The sequence below is a fragment of the Saccostrea echinata genome, unplaced genomic scaffold (assembly GCF_033153115.1).
Source record: "Saccostrea echinata isolate AGI-Se365-2 ecotype Australia unplaced genomic scaffold, CSIRO_AGI_Sech_v1 ptg000033l, whole genome shotgun sequence".
NCBI lineage: Eukaryota > Metazoa > Mollusca > Bivalvia > Ostreida > Ostreidae > Saccostrea > Saccostrea echinata.
Window position 1 is genome coordinate 12,980,394 of NW_026889782.1, and position 24,052 is coordinate 13,004,445.

General features: G+C 33.0%; 3 protein-coding genes across 3 annotated transcripts; all 3 read right to left on the bottom strand.

Moving 5' to 3' along the window:
- Nucleotides 1–1,097: 1,097 nt before the first annotated feature.
- Nucleotides 1,098–8,110, bottom strand: LOC133198147 (uncharacterized). Its single transcript, XM_061334288.1, has 3 exons — nucleotides 8,056–8,110; nucleotides 1,968–2,141; nucleotides 1,098–1,550 (listed from the first exon to the last, which is right to left on the bottom strand). The coding sequence occupies exons 1-3, from the start codon at nucleotides 8,108–8,110 to the stop codon at nucleotides 1,318–1,320; spliced, it is 462 nt and encodes a 153-aa protein (XP_061190272.1). The 3' UTR covers nucleotides 1,098–1,317.
- Nucleotides 8,111–13,539: 5,429 nt separating this feature from the next.
- On the bottom strand, nucleotides 13,540–16,416 carry LOC133198148 (fibroleukin-like). Its single transcript, XM_061334290.1, has 5 exons — nucleotides 16,327–16,416; nucleotides 16,070–16,166; nucleotides 14,671–14,838; nucleotides 13,879–13,908; nucleotides 13,540–13,757 (listed from the first exon to the last, which is right to left on the bottom strand). The coding sequence occupies exons 1-5, from the start codon at nucleotides 16,414–16,416 to the stop codon at nucleotides 13,540–13,542; spliced, it is 603 nt and encodes a 200-aa protein (XP_061190274.1).
- Nucleotides 16,417–19,035: 2,619 nt separating this feature from the next.
- On the bottom strand, nucleotides 19,036–19,752 carry LOC133198149 (putative nuclease HARBI1). The gene has a single exon (XM_061334291.1). It carries the CDS (start codon nucleotides 19,750–19,752, stop codon nucleotides 19,036–19,038), a length of 717 nt encoding a protein of 238 aa, XP_061190275.1.
- Between the last annotated feature and the right edge of the window lie 4,300 nt (nucleotides 19,753–24,052).

The following is a 24,052-nucleotide window of genomic DNA, read 5'->3' on the forward strand; positions in this document are numbered from 1 at the left end:
CGACATTTAGATATATCGACGACGTATTGTCAATTAAAAATAAATGGCTATTTCATTCTTATGTCGATACGATATATCCCGGTGAGCTTGAGATAAAAGATACCACAGATTCTGACACATCTGTTTGATATTTTGATATTTTACTTCAAAAAGACATTAATGGTAATTTAACAGCCAAGATTTATGATATACGTGATGACTTTAACTTTTCAATCGTCAACTTCCCTTACTTATGCAGCAATATACCTTCATCACCTGCATACGGGGTATATCTCTCTCAGTTGATTCGATACGCAAGAGCATGCTCTACGTATGTACAATTTCTAAAACAAGGTAAATTATTGACAAACAAGTTGATGAAACAAGAATATCAGTTGTCTCGTTTAAAGTCATCATTTCGTAAGTTCTATGGTCGATACAATGACCTTGTCAGCAAATACAATTTATCATTGAGTCAAATGCTGACTGACGTTTTTCATACTAATTGTTAGGCCATTATTTACACACTGAATTGTCGACGGATTTTTCCGTTATTTCCCGATCGTGACAAGGATCACACAGAGGGTGTGACCGGTCGGCAGGGGATGCTCACTCCTCCATGGCACCTGATCCCACCTCTGATGTTTGGAGATCCGTGTTTGCTCTGCTCCTATTTTGTATTGTTTAATGGACTTTTGAGCTCGATTACTGTTCGTTATCTCCATATATTTCATTACAAAAGGTAAATCATACATCGAATATCAATGAAAATAAGAAATTCTGGTAGGTCAAACATCAAAACTTCCATCTATATATGAGTTATTATTGCTGTTAATCGTATGAAGTATCATAAAACGTGCATTGAAACCCTTTATAGAAGTTCAGAGTCAATGTACAGTTTTCATAGATCCATCCTTAATTTTTCAACATTTCTAGGGTTATATCAATACATGAAATAGATGATCATGATACACGTGCGATGTTTTGCACACAATGTCAATAGTCTTATTGACATAGTTATCGATAGTAAATCTAAGCACATGTAATTAATTGGTTTGCAATTACGGGTAAGTGTGAAAACAGGGTGTTTGTCTCAGTTCACTCTTGCGTCCAGATTAATATGTTCTTTTGAAAATGCCTTTTCAAACTTGCTTTCATTTCATTTGCTAGTTTCTATTTCTGACTTTCTTCAGAAAGGTAAAATAAAGATCATTCTTTTCATGCAACGCAAATCTGATTTGAAAACAATCATGATGTTTAGAATAGTCACACCATTTATCTTGTGGGAAGCAAAGTATGTTTGAATTTTAGAAACCAGTTTCTCAGGTATCCGTTGAATCAAGGAAACACTCGATAGATTTCACACACGTAGTGATGCTCTGAAGAGGGAGAAGAGTCAAAACAGGAGAAGTTGTGATAAACATACGACGTTAAATGGATCTTTCCTGATATATTAGATTCAAAGAGGGGACATATAACGGGCATCAGTGTTCTATCATGAAATATCCATTGGTCGTTGATCTCTACTCCCTGTACCCAGATCTGGCTAGAATCATCAGCTGCATAATGTCCTGTCAAAAAGTGAGAGTTGTGTGACCAAACATTTTTGTGCTAAATTACACAAATTCCTTATTGTAGTAGATCACAAAATACATATATTTCCAAATTTTAATGAGCGAAAGTTGTTAAGTCTGAAATTAGATTTTTTTTTTTTTAAATCAACTTTAGCCGGACTCTTTTATGTTGGGTGTTAATTACCTATACTTATCTTTGACAGATACGTGTTTATCTTTAATTAACAAAAGTAATTAAAATTTCCAGAATTGTCAATTAAAGCACCTAATATTTATCATCATTTCTTAAGCATATACAGGTTTAATTGAAAATTAAGCTATGAACATTACATTGTGAAAATAATAATACATAAATATATAAAAGTTGATACTGTAAATCTGTAGCCTGGATTTTAAAAGGAAAAAGATTCATACCTATGTGTCCTTTAAAGATATCGTATTTTTGAAAGGAATCGATTCTGACTAGATCTCCGCCGTCTTGCTGGCACCTTGAAACAGCTTCTGTATAATTAGCTGATATCGATATGTATCTTAGACAAATATTGAAATGTGTGTAGTCATAGACGGCATATGCAGAGGGACAGTGAGCTGTAATATAAAAATAGTATAATTGACCAGACTTGTTTTTTCACAGTATGTTTTTCATAGTAGTAAGTTAACTTACAATTTTTTTTCTGGTATTTACAGAGACTATGATAGTCAAATTTTGTGATTAATCTCTTAATTCATACCAGCTGTATGGAGAAATGCAATTAAAAAGTTATTCTTCAGATGGCGCGTTGAATCACAATGATTGCATATCCTGGGTCATTAAAACAAATACACAATAGATTCAATCCTAAAATAGTTTTCTTGATATTATTGTGACAAATTTAGTATCAAAAAGACTGGCAAGGGTAAAAACATTGAGACTCCAACAAATATTTTGGGGAAAATTTGAAACTTTTATCCATTTCTCACCTTTACTCCTGTTAAATGTATTTTTTTTTGGTCCGATTTACCGTAATTGAAATTTTACCTATTTTGTAAAGAGTCTAACGTGATTGAAAATTGTAAGCATATCGGCGAAATCCTTAGGTCAGTGTACGTTTATCATCAGTGTCTTATTCCAGCTTTTAAAATGTAATTTCCCCCAGTATTACAAAATATAATTTTTTCTTCATTTCAGAAAAGCTTAAAGCAGTTTCCCAGTAGTCAAATACATTCCCTAATATACTGATAATAATTTTTCTTCTTTGCTATAAATTTGGAGTAAAGGAAAGCTTGACATCCCACAAAAGGGGAATACTTATGATAAAGATCTTTCAAACCTTTTTGATGCCAACTTGATCTTTAGTTATATTGAATTGGCTTCATTATGTAACAGAAGGTTAAAAACTCTATCATCATTTATAATCTTGTGAGGCTGTCAACAGTTGCAAGAAATTTTTCGTTACTTTTCCTGCCATTTTTATTCTATTATTCTTTCTCCTTTGAAATATTTCATCAGCATTTGTTATATTTATCAAAATGTTGTAATGGCACATGCATAACCGCCTAACCTAGAAAAAAAAATTCTAAATATTACTGGTTTTTTTTTTCATGTACATTAAATTAGAATGTCCTGCGTTTGAAAAATGTTAACTTATTTCTAGTATTGTCAGTACCTGCATGGTTAATCGAATTATTGCAATCGATACGAATATCCCTAGTAAAATTGCTATTCAGTTACTCAAATATATAGACAAAAGTAGACAAAAGTGGAAGGTATGTTTTATTTTGTTTTCACTGAATACATGAACTTTGAAAATGAACACATTTTATTTACTGTAAGTTAATATTTGACTTGATTAATGTTTCTAAAATACGACCGATTTATTTTGAATACTCTTAGTTTTCGCTGTTTATCTAATTTTTGGCTCTGATTGCCAAGAAATAAAGGCGTTAGAAGATCTCAGTTGATCCTCATTATCTTACTGAAACTGAGCTAGCCAATGTAGAATTTAGCAAGTCACAGCCATCAAAAATACTATAAATCCAAAAGATGTTGAACAAGTGAAATTGAATTAGCATACACGGAAACATAACTCTGAAAACATCGATATATAGAATATCCTGCAAAAACAGCCAAGCATAGCTATATAAAAGAGATAAATATTTTTTTTTAAAAAAGTGCTTATACGGTGCAAATGCTTTTATATAGGCCTGTATATAAATGATATATTTTGAAATTGTTGCGATGCTACATTTATTACAGTCACAATTGTAATACCTCCAGCAAGGATTTTTAGATGTCTTAAAAACCATAGTAGTAACCGTTTACTCATCGTAATATTAACCAAATATCCAATTACTAAAAATCACCCAATTTGACAATGCAACTTACGTCCCTTTTTTGGTTTGAATTGTTAAGCACAGAAAATTTAATACTCACGAGGCATATAAGACTTCCAGCTTAAATCACTTAAAACACTCCCAGGGGTATCTAGACAACACATGCAACGTCTCTTTAACACGTTATGACTAAACATGTAAAATTTATGCAGTGTTTCTAAGCACTTAGAAAAACAATGCAGTCCGTTTCTTATAGAGTTGAACTCTACACAAGACGTTGTTGGAAAATCGAAAACCTTAACTGCATAATTATAGTGCATGACCTTCAACACTGATGTTTTTAAAACAATTCCTAAACTCATAGAGCAGATGAAACATAATTTCCAAAACATGCTCATCTCGTTCAGTATTTCTTGCTACTTTCACGATTCAATGTTCTCCTTGACCTCCCCTTACTCAAATATTTACCTATCTATGGATTAATATGGGATCTCCATATCAAAATTTCATTTCAGTGCATATCCTTTAATTATGCAGATTAACCATATTTAATTGGCAATATTGACACTTCGGCAAATAAAGTTAGCCTAAAAATTGCTTAAGTCCAATTACGAAGGGAAAGTTTTACATGATAGTTAGTGCTCAAGTACTTATTTATGCATATAAAAATTATTGTTTTTCCGTCGTTTGAGTACTGTATATTCCAATTTATTTTTCGTCAGTGCGGGTTCAGTCAATAAAGTCAATAAAGTTTACATTGATGACAGGATATCATATCAATATAAACTATTTATGTTTACCGGTAGATGTTTAAATAAGTCACAAAACAATTTTTGACTTTGATTACGAATGAGAATCTCTATTAAAAAAATCTTCATTATATTTGATAGTGATTGTAAGAACTAACTTTTAATCTTTAAACTTCCGTATCTTTTTCGATACCCGATAATTCTAAGAGAAATCCTCAAATATGTTACAGGTTAAATCATTAATATGTTGTTATCGTTAATTAGGACTCTTACATTACCCTTGAATCACCCGCGAAGCGCAGTTGTTAGAGCATTTGCTCTAGAGTACGGATGTTTGATCCTTACCTCACGGGTTCGAATCCCACTGCAGGGACGTGGAGATCCGTCCTTCTGGTCCTAAACCGAGGTCCCTTGTCGTATTAGGTGCTGGTACGAAAAAGATCCCTCACTGCCCAATGGTCATGGGTGCCGAGTATTGGACAGAATTTGCAGTCCTCCACCGGCAAGTTGTGGAGTTTCAGTTTGAGTGAAAAATTCTTGAGAGGGATGTTAAATAAAAAAAAACCCAAACAAACAGGCATTACCATCAAATGTATCTTGATACAAATATACGACAGCAACAGTTGTTTAGGTAATGAGCAGAAAGGATCGCTAAACTTAACGCCAGCTTTTGGGCCTTTTTCGATTCCCTCTGTTGCTTCTGTATCTTAACCTTATTTTACTTTTGTATATTTATGAAAGAATCCTGTCAATGTTGAACCAAATTCCAATGTTAAAATTATTTTAGACTGTGATACCTGTACAATAAAATTATTCGTGTTTTTTTTTTTTTTTTTTTTTTTTTTTTTTTTTTTGCTTTACACTTAACTGCCCTGGAGTGAACATTAGGTATGCATGAGAGGTGGAGCTGATATTGTAAGAGTTGTTATAAAAATTAGATTATATAAATAACAATGACATGTATGAATAACGTGATCAGTCTTTCCTCTCGATTTTCTGTGGCACAAGAAAATTACTGAAAGATGTTTCAAAACCAAATTAACAAAGTAAGCATGTTTGTGTAATAAAAGAAGATTTTAGATCAATTCCAAAAGATTTAATGTTTTTGAACACAATGACCTAGTTAACACAAATCATGCTACCTTACAAGTTACGTGACGCAATTTAGTTTTCAGAAAGCTACCAGAGGTAAGAAATCACGTGGTGGATAAGAATGTTCAATATGTCACAACCATTGGTTACAAAGGAGAGAGCGAATGTAAAAGGAAGAAGCAGCTTTTTCTCTTTTTTTTAATCATGAGCTCATGTTCGTCTGTCAATCTCCTTTTGACAGGTTGTTATTAATACAAATATACAACAATTGTGAAATGGAGAACAATAGACAAACTTGTACTTACTATGTATGAAGTTAGTAAAAATATTGGCGTCCTCATTATAGAACGGAGAGTCAAGTAATAGTGATGACCTTTGCCTTTGGAAACAGTTTCGAGCTTCGTAAATAAACTTTTATTTTATTTATTTACATACAATTTCGATTTGGATGTAGACCATCCTTGCAATAAAAAAAAAAATTGGTATTTTTGAAAGTTTATTCTGTCGCATGTCCTTAAGTGCAGTCGTCCTTTACGAATAAAATCAGAAAAAATGACATCGCATCCAAGTTATTTTTATTGACCTTTTTAGCATCTGCAAATAATATTTGTTCAATTATTAAAATACAATCTTGGGGGTATATGCCAGAAACCCTATAATAAAATGAAATAGATGAGCTCACTAATTACACCTTCATGTAATATTATTTTCTTTGTTTCCAAAGAAATACCTTAGTTAAGAGATGATCCTTAAGTCATAATCACAATATCTTTAAGCTGGTTTTAAAGAGCAAATATTATTCAGATTAATTTCATATCGCCAGTTATAAATGCACATTAGTTTATATCTCAAGTAGGCGAATAAAATTAAAATGCACAAATAGGAGGCCCGCGGGCCCTATCGCTCACCCGATGACACTGACTAGGAAGAAACAGAAATCAGTTCAGTACTGATCGAGGAGGGGGCAATCTTTGAATTTAAACTACCTCAGAATGCTTCCATATCAATGAAAAAGGTAAAGACATCAAACACTGATCGATCTAAAAAAAATCCAAAAGAATACAAATACATGTATATGAATAGAACATAAAACAAGGACCCCTTGAATTTTCAGAGGTGGGACCAGGTGCCTAGAAGATGTAAACATCCCTTGTTGACCGGTCACACTCGCCTTAAGCCCTATGTATTGGTCAGGTTGACGGAACTTTCTGTAGTAAATTCAGTACGCGGCTATGTTAAGGCTGTCCGAAGGCTTAAAATGCATTAAAATACACAATTTATTTAGAGGTAGATTTTATTTTCAATACGTTATCTATGGTGAATTCGCAGTCAACTTGTAATAAGAGTTCAATCAGATATAATAATAATAAACCAATTTTTGTGATGTCACATGACTTTGTTGATCACGTGACGGACACTTATGAATTCTTAAATGTTGAACAAAAATCGCACCGGCACAAGTGCAAAACAAAATTATTGTGAAACGTTTGTTACATAAGACAATTCATCGTGATTTCATGTACATATAAAGTGCCGGGGGCAAGTCTGAATTTTACTTCTTAAAAAAATATGTCACGAAACATTCAACTTACCCACAAAAGAGGGGGCATTTTCCACATTTTATCACAAATGGTACAAAAAAGGATAAATTACATACAATCCCACAGCAAAACTCAGTTAGAGGGCATACTTCTTTTGTAGATTCACATGGAATATCTTCAATTTATCTTTATTAATCACTTGTGCCAGTCAAATATATACACGATTCCTAAATTCTAACCCTGTCTACGGACGTGTAATAGGAGCGTTTCACATTCACTTTTTGTATATGTTTGAATATGTGCATATCGGACAAGCGAAAGGAATGACGATATTAAAATGCAAATGTTCAACATTATAACATCTAACTCGAACATTATAACAGCTAACTCGAGCTAAAAAAAAAAAAAAAAAAATCCCGACATTCGAATTTAACAACATTGCAAAAAAAAAAAAAAACTTCCTAATACTCGGGAAGAATGATGTGAAAAATTGTGAAAACTTAAGCTCTCTTTGATACGGTTCTTCTATTGATAAAATATTATATTAATATAATACACATAAAATAATGTTAAATTACGGAATAAAACAACAGCAGACAACCAGTTCCCGCCACTTTTCAAAATAGTTTAAGTGTACCTATCTTCGGCTATCATAAGGTCTGTATATTTTCAATTTCATTGAACCATTAAATATTGTTAAATATATTCAAGAATATACCTTCATTATTTTCTATAATTTTTGCTATATTTACAAGCTACGAGGATAGCTAGACCACGCCTTACGTGCAGAGTAGCCGGGTATCTAACCTAGTGACGTCATCTCAGACTGTACAGAAATATCAAACTGGCTTTCATTCCCCATCAGGATAGTTATTTAATGGCAAGATATGTTGCACATCGATTTTCTCGACATTATTTATGAGAAACAAAAGTATTCTAATGTGTATGAAAAATAATTAGTATTGATGCATTTACATTCAATGTTTTTTTTTTTTTTTTTTTTTTTTTTTTTTTTTTTTTTTTTGAGACTTCATAGTTATTTTCCCGAAATTTTAGAAATCCTGATCTAAATATAGGTGTCCTTAGCAAACCTGTTTGGGATATATCAATTCGATGTATGAACAAAAGTAACTGTTTTTAATGGATAATACATCGTTAATAAAGCCAAATGTCGATGAATGCCTCAGTAAATATTCTACTCATGTAGAACTTTTTTTTGAAAATAAATACTGCTTTGGTAAATTCTACTTCATAAAAATATAAAAACAGATCTGCTAATATAGGAGTAAAATTTATGTTGATGGGTCTGTGGTCTTATATATGTCGAGAACGTTTTATCAATTAACGAAACATTGTAGTTAATGAAATTAACACCAGTGAAGGAAAAATTTCAGGAGTACTGTACAAAAGTATATTTGATAAGTAATGTGAATCAGATGCTGATACGTTCAGAAAATTTGATATTGCATCATTTTAACAAAATCATTAACATCAAAACGTACTCATTTCAACACTTTATACACAACCGAACCCGCGACAAATTAAAGTCCAGGCCTTCTGACATCATAAACAGCTGCTTTGTCAAGAAAAGAAAATCCTAAATAATGAAGTTTTTTACTGCATTTACTGCATTAGTGCTCAACTTTCTTTTCTTTGTGTCAAAGGGAAGTCATTAGTGTGTCAATTGTTATGAAAGTTACAAAAATCCTGACATCTGTAAACTTTCACACACTCTACCTGTCAACCATATGCATGTTTAATTAATCATTCCTTCTAACATCACACATCAATCAAAGTTTGCATGTCATTCTAGCTGTCATTTAGGTCAGGAATGGTCAAATATTGTAAAAATGACTTTATCATTCTTATGTTGATTATCTCAGATAATTAATTGTTTCGGCATTGCTAAAGATGTGTTTAATGTGAAAATTAAATTTTCCTATGTACGTACACTTTTATTAAGTGAATATACATTGTATATATCTTTAAACTCACCAGCAAAAGGTTGTATGCATATACAGGTTAGAGGAATTAGATTATTTCTTTTCTTCAGAAATGAATATATAAAGTAATAGCAAAAAGGTGACAATGCGCACACATCCGATATAGTCTGTGCTTTGAAGTAAGGAGAATCAGTGTTAATTAAAGAAAAGTCATAGTAAATTCCATTTAATAAGCTAAACAATTGTGAAATTGTGAAATTGTTAGGTAAAGTTTCTCTTCTTGCCTTATATATTTTAAAACTTATTACTTCCGTATTTGACAAAGGTAAAGTCACTACCGCCGTCTGCTCTTTGTCATAATCGGAACCCCCCCCCCAAAAAAAAAAAAAAAAAAAACAGTTAATGCACTGGGTAAAAATTTGCCTAACGATTAATATGAGAAAGTCAGTCAGCTTTAGCCTTAATGATAGATTGTATTTGCTGACAAGATCATTGTATCAACCAGAAAACTTGCAAAATGATTACTTCAAACGAGACTGTTGATATCCGTGTTTCATCGACTTGTTTGTAAATAGCTTTCCTCATTTTAGAAATTGTTCATATCAGACCATGCTCTTGCGTTTCGAATCAACTGGGAGACATAAACTCCATAAACAGGGGATAAGATATATTGGTACATAAGGGAAGTTGGCGACTGAAAATCGAAGTCATCCCCTTTATCATAAAACTTTGTTACCATGAACGTCTTTTACTGACCACAGCACGTTATTTTTTTTCTTTTTCTCATGTAGATTGTATAATTCTGCTTCATAGGAACGTACAAACAGATCAACTAACAAAGGAGCCCAATATGTGTCCATTGGCATTCCAACATTCCAAAAACCACATGGATGTTGTCAATAAGGAACAACAGCATTCTTTTTATTATAAACTTCAGAGTGATTTTTATCAAAGTAATTTTGTTTGTGACCGAACCCAAGATATAAAAAGTTCCAATTTTATTTAAAAAAAAAACAGTCATCGATGATATCTATCGTTAAAAGTAGTTGTATAAAGTGTAGAAAAGTCATACGTTCGTATTGATGTTACTTTGAAAAAAAAAATTTAATTTTCTCAAAGTACTTTGGAGTTTTTGAGATTTCACATCTGATTAAAACCACTTCTAGAATATGCTGTAGCACAGTGCCTTTGAAATTTCCTCTTTTCAGCAATATAATTTTCGTGAGGAGTAAAGATACAAAAAAAAATTCTTAAGAACTTTTGATTGCAGATCCAAACTCCTTAAAAATAAAATACACTTCTTTCCATACAATCTAAAGATAAATTTAGTCTTCTAAGAATAAAAGAAATGCTTAAAGTCGACCCTCCCAATACATTAGATTAACTTTTAATATCTAGCCTTTATTGATAAGAGGAATTCTCTATTTCTTATTATCTCCCGAAGTTATATATTTTTTTTACCAATATTCTCCTAGTAGTGTTACAAAGACCCATTGATGTAAATAACGTTTAGAGCTAGTTTAATTTAACATATTTTAGTGAGTAAATTTACGCCATTTTTGTGGATATATATGTGATTATGTTTACAGATGAGCTACCTGATTCTATAGTGCAGTCGACTCTATTTGAACTAATCATTAATTAGACACAGCAATTGAAAATGAGAGCTTTTCTTCGTAGGATGATCCTGATAAATACCCCATAGAAATCAAGACTAAACCTACCAAATTGATCCTTTGGCACCGGACAGCATTCAGTATAGCTCAGAAAGATAGAAAGCAGACTCTCACCATGAACATTTTGAGTGTCCTGGTTCGAATCCACCTGTTGTCACACTTTAATTTTTTTTCAAATTTTCACCTGTATAAACACGAATTCAATTTTTTATACAGGCTTTTGCATTTTACTTCTATTTTCTTCCTTAAATGTATGTTTGCTGTTGATATAAAAGACATTTATGGAAATACAGATCATAAATTCTCTTAAATAACTAAACGCAGTCAACCGGAACTATACCTCAGTGTAAGCACACTTTGTTCGAGGACACGAATCATTCACTTTGTGTTACTCGATACTGCAGGTATCACGAAAAAAAAAAAACATGCCGAGTAAAAATTGCTGCGTTTGTCTTTCAAGAACATTTCTGGGTAATAGTACTGGTGTGTCAGTGGGAGAGATACTGTGCAATGCAGAGTAGATGTAGTTCATTCCTCGGGAAAATTGTGTGTATTGGCGACATGTTATGCCAAAAATGCAGGAGGAAGGTTTACAGATTAGAAAAAGAATGTGGAAAGGTCGGTTAAGGTTTAATGTCCCGTTGCCATTACCCAGGCATCAAGTAAGGACCCTCATACAAAGGATGTATCAGTAATTACCGAGGTAGGGTCATATGAACACACAGTTGACTACAACTAAAGTGATACATGAGAAACAAGTAACTACGCGCATGGCCTAAAGTCAGCGACCGGAACGGATATCGATAAGTTTTTTCTAAAGACTGGAATCAATATCAGCCCTTATAGGTCAACACATATATTTACCTACATGTAGAAGTGATTCTTTAAATGTAACTTGAATTATCCAAGAACTATTTTTAATTTTCTCGAATGGCCGCTGGGGCTATCCTGGTTTCGGCCTACCCATAACACTCCGTACAGAAGTGCGGAGCATTATCAGTATGTCGGAACAAGGCTAGTCCGGGTCAAAATAGAAACTTCCGATTTTTAAGATTATATTTACTTTCGCATAGAAATAGCACTTTCCAAAAAGGTAATAAATATTTCTAGTAAGCACATAGTGTTAGATATCGGAATAACTCAAAACATTATTTTGTCAATGTCACATTTTCCAAAAAACACGTAAAACATCGGTTTGATACTGCCTACCCATTTTAGCAGTTTGGAAATCAAAAACCAAGTTTTATACATACAAAGCAAGAAAATTCTACATTTTTTTTTTCTTTTTAAATATAATCTGTAGCAATAATAATATTTATTTTCAGAACATATGATTATTTGACTTTTACCTCATAACATTCACGTTATGAAAAGTTAGACCCGAACCTGGCATCATTGTGTTTCTTGTCAAACGTAAAATATAAGCTAAATTAATATAATAATGGTATAATTCAATTTTTGGGAAAAATATGAAATACGCCCGACATCAAATATTAAGAATATTAAGCTTATTTTCCCCAATAAAATTAAAATGAAACAAAAACATTCATCTAAGAAATTATTGCTTAATAGTAGATTTAGGGATTATATTTGCTTATCCATTTAAAATACTGCATGCATGGAAAAAGATTGGGAAGATCTCTTAAGAGACGCATAATCTTAGATATATTGTACTGCAAAACATGAACATCAAATGTACCTTATTATATTATAAAATATCTTCAAAACAAAACAAAAAAAAAAAACAAAAACAAAAAAACTGTCTTATCCGACATGCATTGGGAGACAAATTTTGTGTTGGAAGAGTCAAGATATAGGATTGCACAGTGTAAAAATCATGAATTTTAACATTAGTAGAATTGAGAATGAAATTCAATGTCCGAATTCGCGGATTATATGGGTGTCGGGTTACACAGTTTCCACTGTAGTATGTTTTATAATAAAGAAATCTTTATCTTAATTATCCCTCCAGACACCTTTATGTGGCAATGTTCGTAAAAAAGAACGAGATATTTCTGTTTTCAAATTTTTTACAACACACATAATGTACGGCTTTAATGGGTACATTCGGTAAAGAAAATCGACAATCTCTTATTGTTTCAGGAAACCTCTTCAAAACATAATTCTTTACAAGTGTTCTCACTAGATACATTATAAATTATGATTTAAAAAAAAAGAATGAAAAAAATCCAATGATGAAGATAAATTTAAAATTGTCTCTTTTAAGAGAAATATTTCGCCGACTGATGGGTTGTCGTCAATTTGACGTCTTTCAATTTAAAATACCCATCTGTTGAAAATAAAAGAAAAAGAATTAAAAGAATTTTAAGAAATGTTTCCAAAAAAGCGCACTTTATATAACTCTCACAAAGTCTCTTTTAACAATTAAAAATAATCATAAAATTGTCTCTTTTGAAGTGTTTCATCTGATTGGTCGATTTTCCTCAATTTACGATTTCTTCTTCATTAGATATTGATCTGTTGAAAATAAAAGAAAAAGAATTAAATAATGTTTCAGAGAAATAAAAGTGAACTTTTTTATAAATCATCCGAATTCTCTTATAACTGTTTTATACCTCTTATTCAATTTTCTATTACCCGTCTTAAATGTACATGTATAATGAAATACCCAAAAAGAAAAATAGTGGTTATTAAAATTTAATGTTGTGTACCTAGTGACGTTTAACCATCATCACTGTCTCCCTCACAGATGTCCCCTTCAATACTGTAGTGAACCAAGGCCAAATCCAGTCTGCAGAGGCCCATTGTCCATTAAGGAAAGCGATGTTACATTTGTCAAACCACCAGCCTCCTTTTCGTCCGTTAGAGGCAGCAGAGTTACCTCCACTGCTCCTGTCGTTATCCCTGTCTGGGGTACTAAAGTACATCCCTGACAGATTATAGATAGAATAACCAGTGTTAAGCATCATGTCACTTGTAGAATTAGAGAAAATATATCACAGAGATATGTATTTTATATCATTTTAATCTTATTCTTAATACTGAAGTACGTCTAAGATAGTCGGCTTCTATGCTGCCTCCTGTAAAGATAGAGAATATTTTAAAAAAAACATACAATACAAGAATAGACTGCACAATTCAAATAGATTCTTTTCTTAATGTAACAATAAACCCAAGGCGTGTTATACTTTTAAAGTATGACTAAAGAACAAAATAAGTTTTGGTAAAGTTCAACAACTTAATGATACTAAGAAAAGACGTAAATGATAGTATATTTGATTTGAAACCAATTTTAAGAACTTAGGTTGAATAAAAATACTAATAAAGTCTATCAGGTACTCAGAAATAAGTGAAAAAAAAAATCATTAATCATTTTGAAAGTCACATTAAACATTTCAAAATGAGAGCAGAGAAAGCACAGGGATAGGGGGGGAGGGGGGGCATCCTTTGTTAACCGGTCACATCCGAAGTAAGATTATTACCATGATTAAGTAGAAATTCATTCCGTAGAGAATTTGGTATCAAATAATGACCAAACTGTCGGTATGAGAATTGCTCAATCAAAGGACACAAAGCTTTTGCTATCAATCATTGCATGGACCATCAAAATTGCTAAACAAGCTGTGACTTACCTTATTAAATTGCTTAATTTAATTTTTGTTAGTATGTTGAAAAAATACTCTTGATGGATTGAACAAAAAGACATATAAGTGGTTTTTGATATTATAACATGTATCAACAAATATATTTTAGTCGTTATTGCAACCATAAATCATCTTTCTCTCCTCCTTCCTTTTCTCTCCCTTCTCTCTCATTTCTTTCTCGTTCTATCTACCACATACCTAGGGTTCCAGTAGCAGGTCCTGCAAGAAAGAGTTGATATTTCTCTGTTTCATTGGAGACCGAAAATCCATTGTACAATTCATGCAGCCTTGTACCATTCTGTACAGTTATGGAGATATACAGAGATGAGTTCTTTTCGTTTGTTAACAGATGTATTACGTCATTTCCTGCATTAAGATATATTTGAAATCAACTGAAAAAGTTCATTGCAAAACAATTAAGTCTAATTTGAATATAATAATATTTTAATGAACAACTTTTTGTTTTACTAAGCAATAGTACATGTTGGTACTTTGAACGACCGTGCATCTAAATGATGTTTCCCTTTTGCTATCTTTAATTTTCCAATCGATTTATTTTACAACTCAGTAAAACAAAGTAAGTGAATATCGTCGAGTACACATTACCAAGTCTTAAATGAACAAGACCTGTTTCTAAAACACAGACGCCCCCGTATTGCAGTTTATGGCGAAGGTTATAATTTCTTATTTGCATGTCAAACTGCAAGGTCAAGGTCTATAGAACAAAATTGTTGGTACGAAAAAAAGTCTTGTGACAATAATTATACCTGTGAAATATAAAAGCCCAAGTAATAACTGTTTGATATATATGGCAAAACATAAAGATCAAACTCCAATGCCAAAGTGTCAAAATTAATGGTGCCACGAAATGATCTTGTCCCAAAAAATATACAGGTAAAATATTTAAGTCATAGAATCGATTCAACCATTCAAATGTTATGGCCAAAGGTTTTCAAAAGTCAGTCAACTTCAAATCGTCACAAGTGTAAATACTCAACGAAAGCTCCTGTCAAAAGAAATAAACATGTGAAAAACTAAAGTCCTTGATCAAACCATTCAAAAGTTATGACCAATGTTAAGGTTTTGCAAAAGTAAGGCTAAATCATAAGGTCAATGTCAAAAGGTCAAATGTTTTTGAATCTTGTCTTGTCCAAGAAATGAACATATGGAGTATGAAATCCTTTGCTATAGCCGTTCAAAAGCTAAAGCTAAGGTTAAAATTTGGTAAAATTTTCTATAGGTGGGTTGGATTTTAAGGTCGAGGACAAATAGTCAAAATATTTGTACCCGCCAAATCTTTTCACAACCAATTAAAAGTTTTTGACAAAGTTAATTTTTTGCGTCAAACAAACACAGATAACCAGACAAACAAAAATGCAGACAGGCGAAGGGACGGAGCAAAAATAATATATCCTTAATCTCCTATGACGGGGGATACATGGTGAAAATAACGAGCATCGATCAATTTTAAAAATTCGTTAAGTAATACATTCTCCTTGATATGTTTAAAAATTATGAATTGTCAAAACAAAGATTTTTTTATTTATTTTTTTTTTATTAAGGATGGTAGTCCCATTTTAATTGTATATACACCTACCAACCCAGTAATTATGTTCCGCTGCACCAAAACCATTCTTGTATTCCGACCAATTCCTATCAAAGTTCACGAATCCACCTACCCGTTTCTGAATTGCCTTTAAAGATAAACATGTATGCTGATTCAATCGCCATTGTATATAACATCTGTATGATCAGTGTACAGCATAGGCTATTTTTTTTTTAATTCTACAATCCTTCGAACACCAAAGGCACTGAATTATATAATATCCCTTAATTTTGAAATAAACTTCATACCGTCCATCCTCCGTCCATTGTCTCCAGGTCGCAGTAAACTCTGACAGGACTGGTCCCGAAGGGAGAAATTTTGTATACACCAGCAGGCATGTTTACGAAAATTTCCTAAGACTGTTCCTAAGAAATTTCCTAAGACATATCTTAGGAAAATTTTAAGATCATCCTAAGATTTTCTTAAAGTGTTTTTCAAAGCTATCTTAAGAGTATCCTAAACTAAGACGTCTTAAATCATTATGACATAGAAATACGCAAAGTTTTAAACCATTGTCAGGAATCAGAGAGTGGTCATTTTTGGCATGTAATGCTACACGTTATGTAGCTAATAATAATAAAAATATTTTAAAGAGTAAAAATTAAAAAAAAACTAATTTAAACATTTTTTTTAAATCTATAAATATAAATAATATATATATTTTTTTAAATAATCATCTTAATTCGACGATAATATTGGTTGTTATTAAAATCAAATAGAGTTCTATTTGATCATTCAGAATTCTTGAACCATGAAAAGCGCGCCAATTTTCTCCGTGGAACTCTTATTCATTGACAATTTCTGGTTCGACAAGAAAACACCCAGTAGGATGAGTCGAAAGAGGAGTCCTAATTTTTTCTCAAATTGAAATCGAAATACTGCTTGATTAGGTGGAGAAAAACAGAGCCATTTTATTTTTAAAGTTTCCCAACGTATCTACAAATTCTTCAAAGAAAAGAGCATGGGAGGCAATATGTGAGAAAATCAACAAGGCAAATAACATCGACCACTGTCTGACTGTAGGACAGTAGAAGAAGTGAAAAAGAAATGGTCCTCTTATATGAGTGAGACGAAAAAGAAGGCTGCGCAAAATCGCAGGGAAACAGGAAAAACTGGAGGAGGCCCCCCACCCCAGGGACTAAATCCTACGCAGGAAAAAATTGTGGGAATAATTGGTTGTACTCCAGTTTCTGGCATAGAGAGCGGTATCGACACCTGCGAGGTCACCGAAAAAAAACGGTACAGTAATGCGTAAACTCTCTCTCTCTCTCATGTTAAGTGAGATTCAATAGTTTTATTTTGTTAACAGGTTACATCTTACTATATTTGTTGTGCATCCGTGTGAAGCACTGAATATCGGAAGAGTTCTAACCATGGGTATTTTTGGAAAGTAGATGCATGCAGGCACGTAACATCGGGTGGAAGGGGTCCAAACATAACTTTTTTTTACATTGCACCATTTAAAATGTTCATTGAAAGACCGGCCCCCCTCCCTCCCCACTTTTTGGTGCAGTATAGTAAAAAGGGTAATGCATTAGTGAATAAATATTGACACTGAAAGAAGTTGGAACCTACCCCTCCACCCCCCCCCCCCACCCCCCCATGAAATAGGATTTTCGAGTTAGAAAAATTTTCTTTTTTTCCTTGTCAAGTTTTTCTCTGGTAAGTTGAATTTTTTTTGCCCCCCCCCCCTCCCTTTCAAAAACGATGCTACGTTCCTTGCATGTACAAATGCAGTACACGTATAACTGTGTATTAATTAAACATCTGTAGAAACCACATGATATAAATACAATTTTAAAAAATCCATAATTTTTTTTGTCTCTGTTTTTTTTAGATATATTGAGCGTTGAGCCTGCATGTTCAAGTGACAGTACATGTGCTAGTATTGCGCCGCAATGTGGTTTACCAGTTTCACGCGACGTGTCCGTTGAATCCGGACCCTCAAAGAAGAGGAAAAGGGAAAAAGATAGTGAAGATTTTTATGAAAACAAGTTATTGAGCATTGAGGAGGAAAAGCTTTCAATCATGAGACAGATGCTGGAGATTGAAAAGGAACGTTTGGAGTTAGACAGACAGAGACTTACTATAGAGACACAGCGTCATCAAGTGTACTTAGCCAAGCATTGTGTTACTTTTGAAGGAAGTAATATATGATTTGTACAAATACCTACATGACAGTAAATGATTCCTTATGGTTCTTTAAAGTTATTTTTGTAATTGATTTACTGGTACGTTCATCATTTGAAAGAAAATACACACAGACTCAACCCAGAGAGAGAGAGAGAGAGAGAGGGAGAGAGAGAGATTTTGACTCGCATACTCCTATATCACATTGATAACAACAAGAAATACTAGTGCCTTTCTTTTAATTGTAATACATGTAATTAAATTATTCCTCTTGATGCGAGTCCATTGCACAAGTGTCTGAGAGAGCCACGAATGACAACTCTGCATATAAAATTGAGGGCGGGGGGGGGGGGGGGGTTAGAGAAATATATAACTTTTTTAAATGAAGACAAATAGTCTCCAATGAAAAGAAATATCATTTATTAGTCATAACTGTATTACATTTGCTTTGATAATTGCATCAAAAAAAAAAAAAGAAACTTCTAGTGGTAATTTTTACAGCTGCTTCTCCTAGAAAAACGTCCTGTGATAAGACGACCTCTGATTCGAGCACCGTCATTATTAACGGTCCCTGCATAATCAGTCCCTCGAATTCTTCTCGTGGATCTGGGTCTGGAAGGAGTATACGGCGAGAAATACACATGCTGTGCAACACTACACAGGCTACCGTGATATCGCATGCTTTCTGAGGGGAATATAGAAGACTTCCACCGCTTGCGTCTAGACAGCGGAAGCGTGATTTTAAAACCCCAAAAGATCTTTCAACAGAATTGCGGGTGCGGATATGGACAGTGTTGTAACGCTCTTCTACATTTGTTGATGGATTACTACTGGTGTAAGTAACCAAGGACGCAGTGGATAACCGCTGTCCCCCAGTAACCATCCTTCTGCAATCCTTCCTGTTTCAATAAACGATTCAAAGCAGAATTTGACCAAATAAACGCATCATGTGTTCCGCCGGGCCATTTTGCCACAATGTTAATAAATTTTAAGTTGGCATCACAAACCCCTTGGACATTAATTGAATGGTAATTTTTGCGATTTATGTATAAATGTTCATCAACGTTTGGAGATTTAATCCTAATGTGTGTTCCATCAATACACCCAATGGTATTTGGCATATTTGCAATTAAACTGAATTCATTCATGTTTTTGGCCAATTCATTTGAAGTAATAGGCATTCTTATGTGTATATTGGCCACATTAACAAGACACTGGGTCATATCTTTCACTAGTTTGCACACACTCGGTCTTGAAATGTTATGCACATCACCAACAACTGCTTGGAAACTGCCAGTTGCATAAAGTCGTAATGCAACCATTACCTGCAGTGAGACAGGTAATGCATAAGATCTCATAGTAGGACATTGTAGTTCATTTTGAAATTGTTCACATAAATCATGGATTAAGGGTCTTGAAAGCCTATACCTTCTTATTATAGCTTCATCATCAAGGTAGTCAAGAGGGTTATCAATATTTCTAAATACTCTGTCACGTCTGATACGACGATTTCGTCGAGCCAGCAACAACATGGACGCGGCCATTTTTGCTTAAGATAGACTTAAGATATGTCAAAAGCTGTCCTAACTTTAAGATAATTCTTAAGAACTTTCTTAAGTTAGGATACTTTCGAAAACCCCACTTAGACTTAAGAATTGTCCTAAGTATATCTTAAGACGTTTCTTAGTCCTAAGATAGCTTCGTAAACATGCCTGCTGATTTAGTGTGACCATTTTCACGAATTTCCTTACAATCTATAGGGAACACTGAAACAGAAAAAAATAACCATACCAACTAACTCATAGGGTTACATTTCGTACATCTGATTCTTTTTAACCATTTTCACGATATTTCTTTCACTTAATAGGAATACCTGAAGGACAGAAAAAAAAATGTTCAACTCCAAAGTGCATTTTGATGCATATGGACCATTTTGTATGAAAGGATTAAAACCGACTAACTCAGGTAATCACGGAGGTAATATTGAGAAAGGTAAAGATAATGAAGAGAGATAGATCTCAAAGAAATCTATAAAATATACAAATCTTTGAAGACACAGATACCTTGAAATTTCAGAGGCAGAATCGTGCCTAGGAGGAGTAAGCATCCCCCAATGACCTGGCACACCCACACATCTCCAATTAGCCAGCCTCGTTTTAAAAATTGGAGCATGCTCTTGAATTGTAAAAAAGTTGGGGGGGGGGATATAAGCTCCATATGCAAGTAATAACGGAATATTACTACTTAAATAAGGAAAGTTGGCGATGGAAAACTGAAGTCATCTCGTTTGTCATACAATTTAGTTGTTAGTTGGCCTTTGTCGTCTAGAATCAGAAAACATCTAAATAAAAACAGATATTGCAAACACTGTGAGGTCTTTTATATCAAATTCACTGGTATAGATATGGAGTCGACATATGAATGGAAGTAACTATTGATTAACCATTAATTGATAATACATCGTCGACATATCTAAATATTGAGTTGAAGGCCTAAAAATGTGTTTTGTCTACTCACATAGAGGTTTTTGAATTAATTATGCTTCATGGAAAATAATACACGTCGGAAAATTTCGGAGAGCAATTAGCGCGTATAGGAAATTTAACAGTTAGTTCGAAAATCTGGTCTCCGAAGACTACAAAAATATTGTGAGTGGGAAACTCCAGCATCCTTTAATATCAACTTCAGAGTACTAGTGTGTAGTATTAGAGTTTAACCAAAATAATTAAACTGCGCCGATATATTTATTGACTTTAGGCTTTGGAAGAAGGTTACTTTGTTATATACCGATCCAGATGGTCTTTTTCTTTTTTAAATTTCACATTTTGGTGGCTCTTTAAAATATATCTTTCATATACTGCAGGTCACCAAATATTCGCGAGACGTTATTTCCTCGAGATTGCCATTTGGTCTTTATAAGAGGGACATAATTGTCACAAAGTAAATGCTATATAATCTTCACTTAAACAAATAAATGCAAGAATGAAATTCCCGCGAGCAGATGGTCTCGAGTAATTACATGAAAATAAAGTTCTCGCAAGTAAAACAAAATTTACAGTATTTGAATAAAAAGAAATCGCCAGGATAGAAATACAAACATAGGAAAATATGATAATTCGGGGCCTTTTTCAAGGAATTCACATAGGGTTCTTTAGTAAAATTTGAAAATTTTTTGAGATGGTCCCCTAAAAAATTGGAATGATAAACATTCTAATATTTAATCTTAAAACGATTAATATAATAGTAAAAATTTATACAAAAAAATTCTCAAAAGATCTGGGTTAGACAAAATTAGACCCGGCCTCGTATGGGGAATATCAAAGTGTACAAAAATTGTTTTTATATATCATTCTTAACGAACAATAAAAAAAAAATATTTACTTATACATGAATTTTATGACATTATTCTAGAAAATATTTAAGGAAAATGAGCATTGAAAAATTTCTTCAATATATATGCGAAAGGTGCAATCAAAAGTAATGCTTGGAATGGTATGCGTGTGTTTGTGTACGTGAGTGTGCATGTGCGAGAGAGAGAGAGAGAGAGAGAGAGAGAGAGAGAGAGGGGGGGGGGTTATACATACGAAGAGAATAATATCTCCATCTGTCCTAGTCAGGCATTCCGGAAGCGGAAGTTAAGCTCTTCTTGTGAGCACGACATTTCTTCAGCTTAGAATTGTACCCATAGAAGTCACATTCATTCTGACACATAGCGGAACACTCACACAACGAGTGAGCAGTGTACTCTCCTAAAAGTTCGCCACTTGACTTCTTATTATCAAATTCCGGTTTGGCGTTATAGTTCTTTGAAACATTGGTAGCTTGGGACAGCCTAAAAAGGACAACGACGAAACAGGAAACTCAGAGACTGGTCATATTGCACTGTTTCTTTACCAATAACGACTACCTTTCTCTTCGAATTAATAAATTTATTTGGTTTAAATAACACGACCATTATCTTTAAAGAAAGATGATTGGCAAGCAAATTATGTTTTCTGTTTTTTCCACTCGCTTTAATATTTATTTTGTCGACGAAGGTGATTGGACCTCGCTTCAACATGAATGACGAGATGTGACGTTGAGCTAAATATTGAACAAAAAATTGAATATTCATAGCATGATAAGATTACAAACGATTTCTTTTCCAAAGTAATTGCTGGCTTTGTATAGTGTTATATAGTGTAGTTAAGGCATTTACATGCATTAAAATGATAAAGAAGGACTAGAATGTTATGTAAGAAATTAATAATGATCTTGTCATCAAAAATAACCTTTTATTAGGTCGTTTTTGACTAACGTGTTTCATACATTTGTTAGGCCTTTTTTTAATTTGAGTACGGAATGTCCCGTCTACCCGATCAAATGTTGTGTTCTTTTTATTGGAAAGAAAGAAATATTTCTGTAAAATTCAAACCAGACCTCGGATCGACACCATATTTGGTACAAATGTAGTATAGACCTCAGAAAAACTTTCTTGAGAGTTTTACGGTGAGTCTTTTAAGTTTATACAAGTCATGAAGTTTCACGGCAAAAACTACAAGTTCTGTTTTGTTTGAAATTAAAGTGCAGGTGAATGAAGAAATGATCTAAACCTTTTATCGGCTATTTCTTCAGATGTCGTTAGTAGCATTCGATTTTCCTGATATGATACGACATTTTAATACCAAGCATTCTCTCTTTCTTTTACATTTGGAATTTATTTGATTTTTATTTAGAATTAATCAGTTTCCAGAAATAGCGATTTTCGGTATATTAAAAACAATTCTCGCTTTCATTGTCGTGTTTCCCTTCTAAAAATGCATGTTGGGAGTTTAATTTGTGCTACACATATTTAATTTAACCCAAAGAAATGCTTATTTAAATGTTTCGTATTTATTTCAGGATATTCAGTCAGAAATGTTAAAATCCGAACCCGATCTTTTAAGCTTACATGTACAACAAAGCTATTTTCAAAAAAAATCAGCATGCTAACAATATCGATGAACCGGGCTACAGTCCATTAATACATTTTCATTTGGCAACAGTGTTAACGTTTTCTCACGCAGCCCGTCCCTTTTTATTAAGGTCTTCCGACATCCTTCGGAAGACCTTACTGTTTTCCGTCTGTTTTCTATTATCATTATTATTCTTTTTTCATAGTAATGGCGATATCTCAGCTGTGAGTAAGCAGATTTCAGAGATTTTTTCAGGGAAGATGCATCATGTAAATATCTCCAGACGTGTTTTTCATTTTTTCAAAATTCACTTCCGTTCGCGATTTTTGGGGAAATTTGTATTTTTTAAATGACATTTTGTCCAGAATCTTTCTCGAGAACGGCTAAAGATATGAAATTGAAACTCAATGAATAGATAGAACATTAAATTCCAATATGGGGCACGACCTTTATTTTTCGTCGTCGGCACTTCCGGTCGCAAACAGAAGTGAATTCAAAAAGTCTAATTTTTCAACTTTTTTGTTTTTCAATACTTTTCTTTGGGATTTACAGGGTTTATAGAGTGTCTTACAGGAATTCTAAATATGTATTCAATATTTTAATGCGTGCATTTATTGCAAAGATATGACCGATCCAAACTTTGTCCCACTATCTGGGGTTTGAATCCTGCTGGAAGCAGTTATTTTTTTTTTTCTTCTCTTTTTTCAGTTGCTAACTAAATTCACTGAATGTAAATATGTTTTATATATATATATATATATATATATATATATATATATATATATATATATATATATATATATATATATATATATATATATATTAAAGATCTTTTTTTCTATTGAATGCAGGTTCACCTCAAGCTAAGGTAACACTTGAAATTTTTAGGAAAAAAAATATTTAAGATTCA

Bases quoted from the DNA above. Each gene is read 5' to 3' on its own strand.
- LOC133198147 (XM_061334288.1), bottom strand. From the start codon at position 8,110: ATGGGGAATGAAAGCCAGTTTGATATTTCTGTACAGTCTGAGATGACG. The intron at 2,142-8,055 runs GTTAGATACCCG...TTTATATTACAG, and splicing joins GTCTGAGATGACGTCACTAG to CTCACTGTCCCTCTGCATAT. The intron at 1,551-1,967 runs GTATGAATCTTT...ACTTTTTGACAG, and splicing joins TATCTTTAAAGGACACATAG to GACATTATGCAGCTGATGAT.
- LOC133198148 (XM_061334290.1), bottom strand. From the start codon at position 16,416: ATGCCTGCTGGTGTATACAAAATTTCTCCCTTCGGGACCAGTCCTGTC. The intron at 16,167-16,326 runs GTATGAAGTTTA...TTATCTTTAAAG, and splicing joins CAATGGACGGAGGATGGACG to GCAATTCAGAAACGGGTAGG. The intron at 14,839-16,069 runs GTAGGTGTATAT...ATCTTAATGCAG, and splicing joins GGAACATAATTACTGGGTTG to GAAATGACGTAATACATCTG.
- LOC133198149 (XM_061334291.1), bottom strand. From the start codon at position 19,752: ATGGCCGCGTCCATGTTGTTGCTGGCTCGACGAAATCGTCGTATCAGA.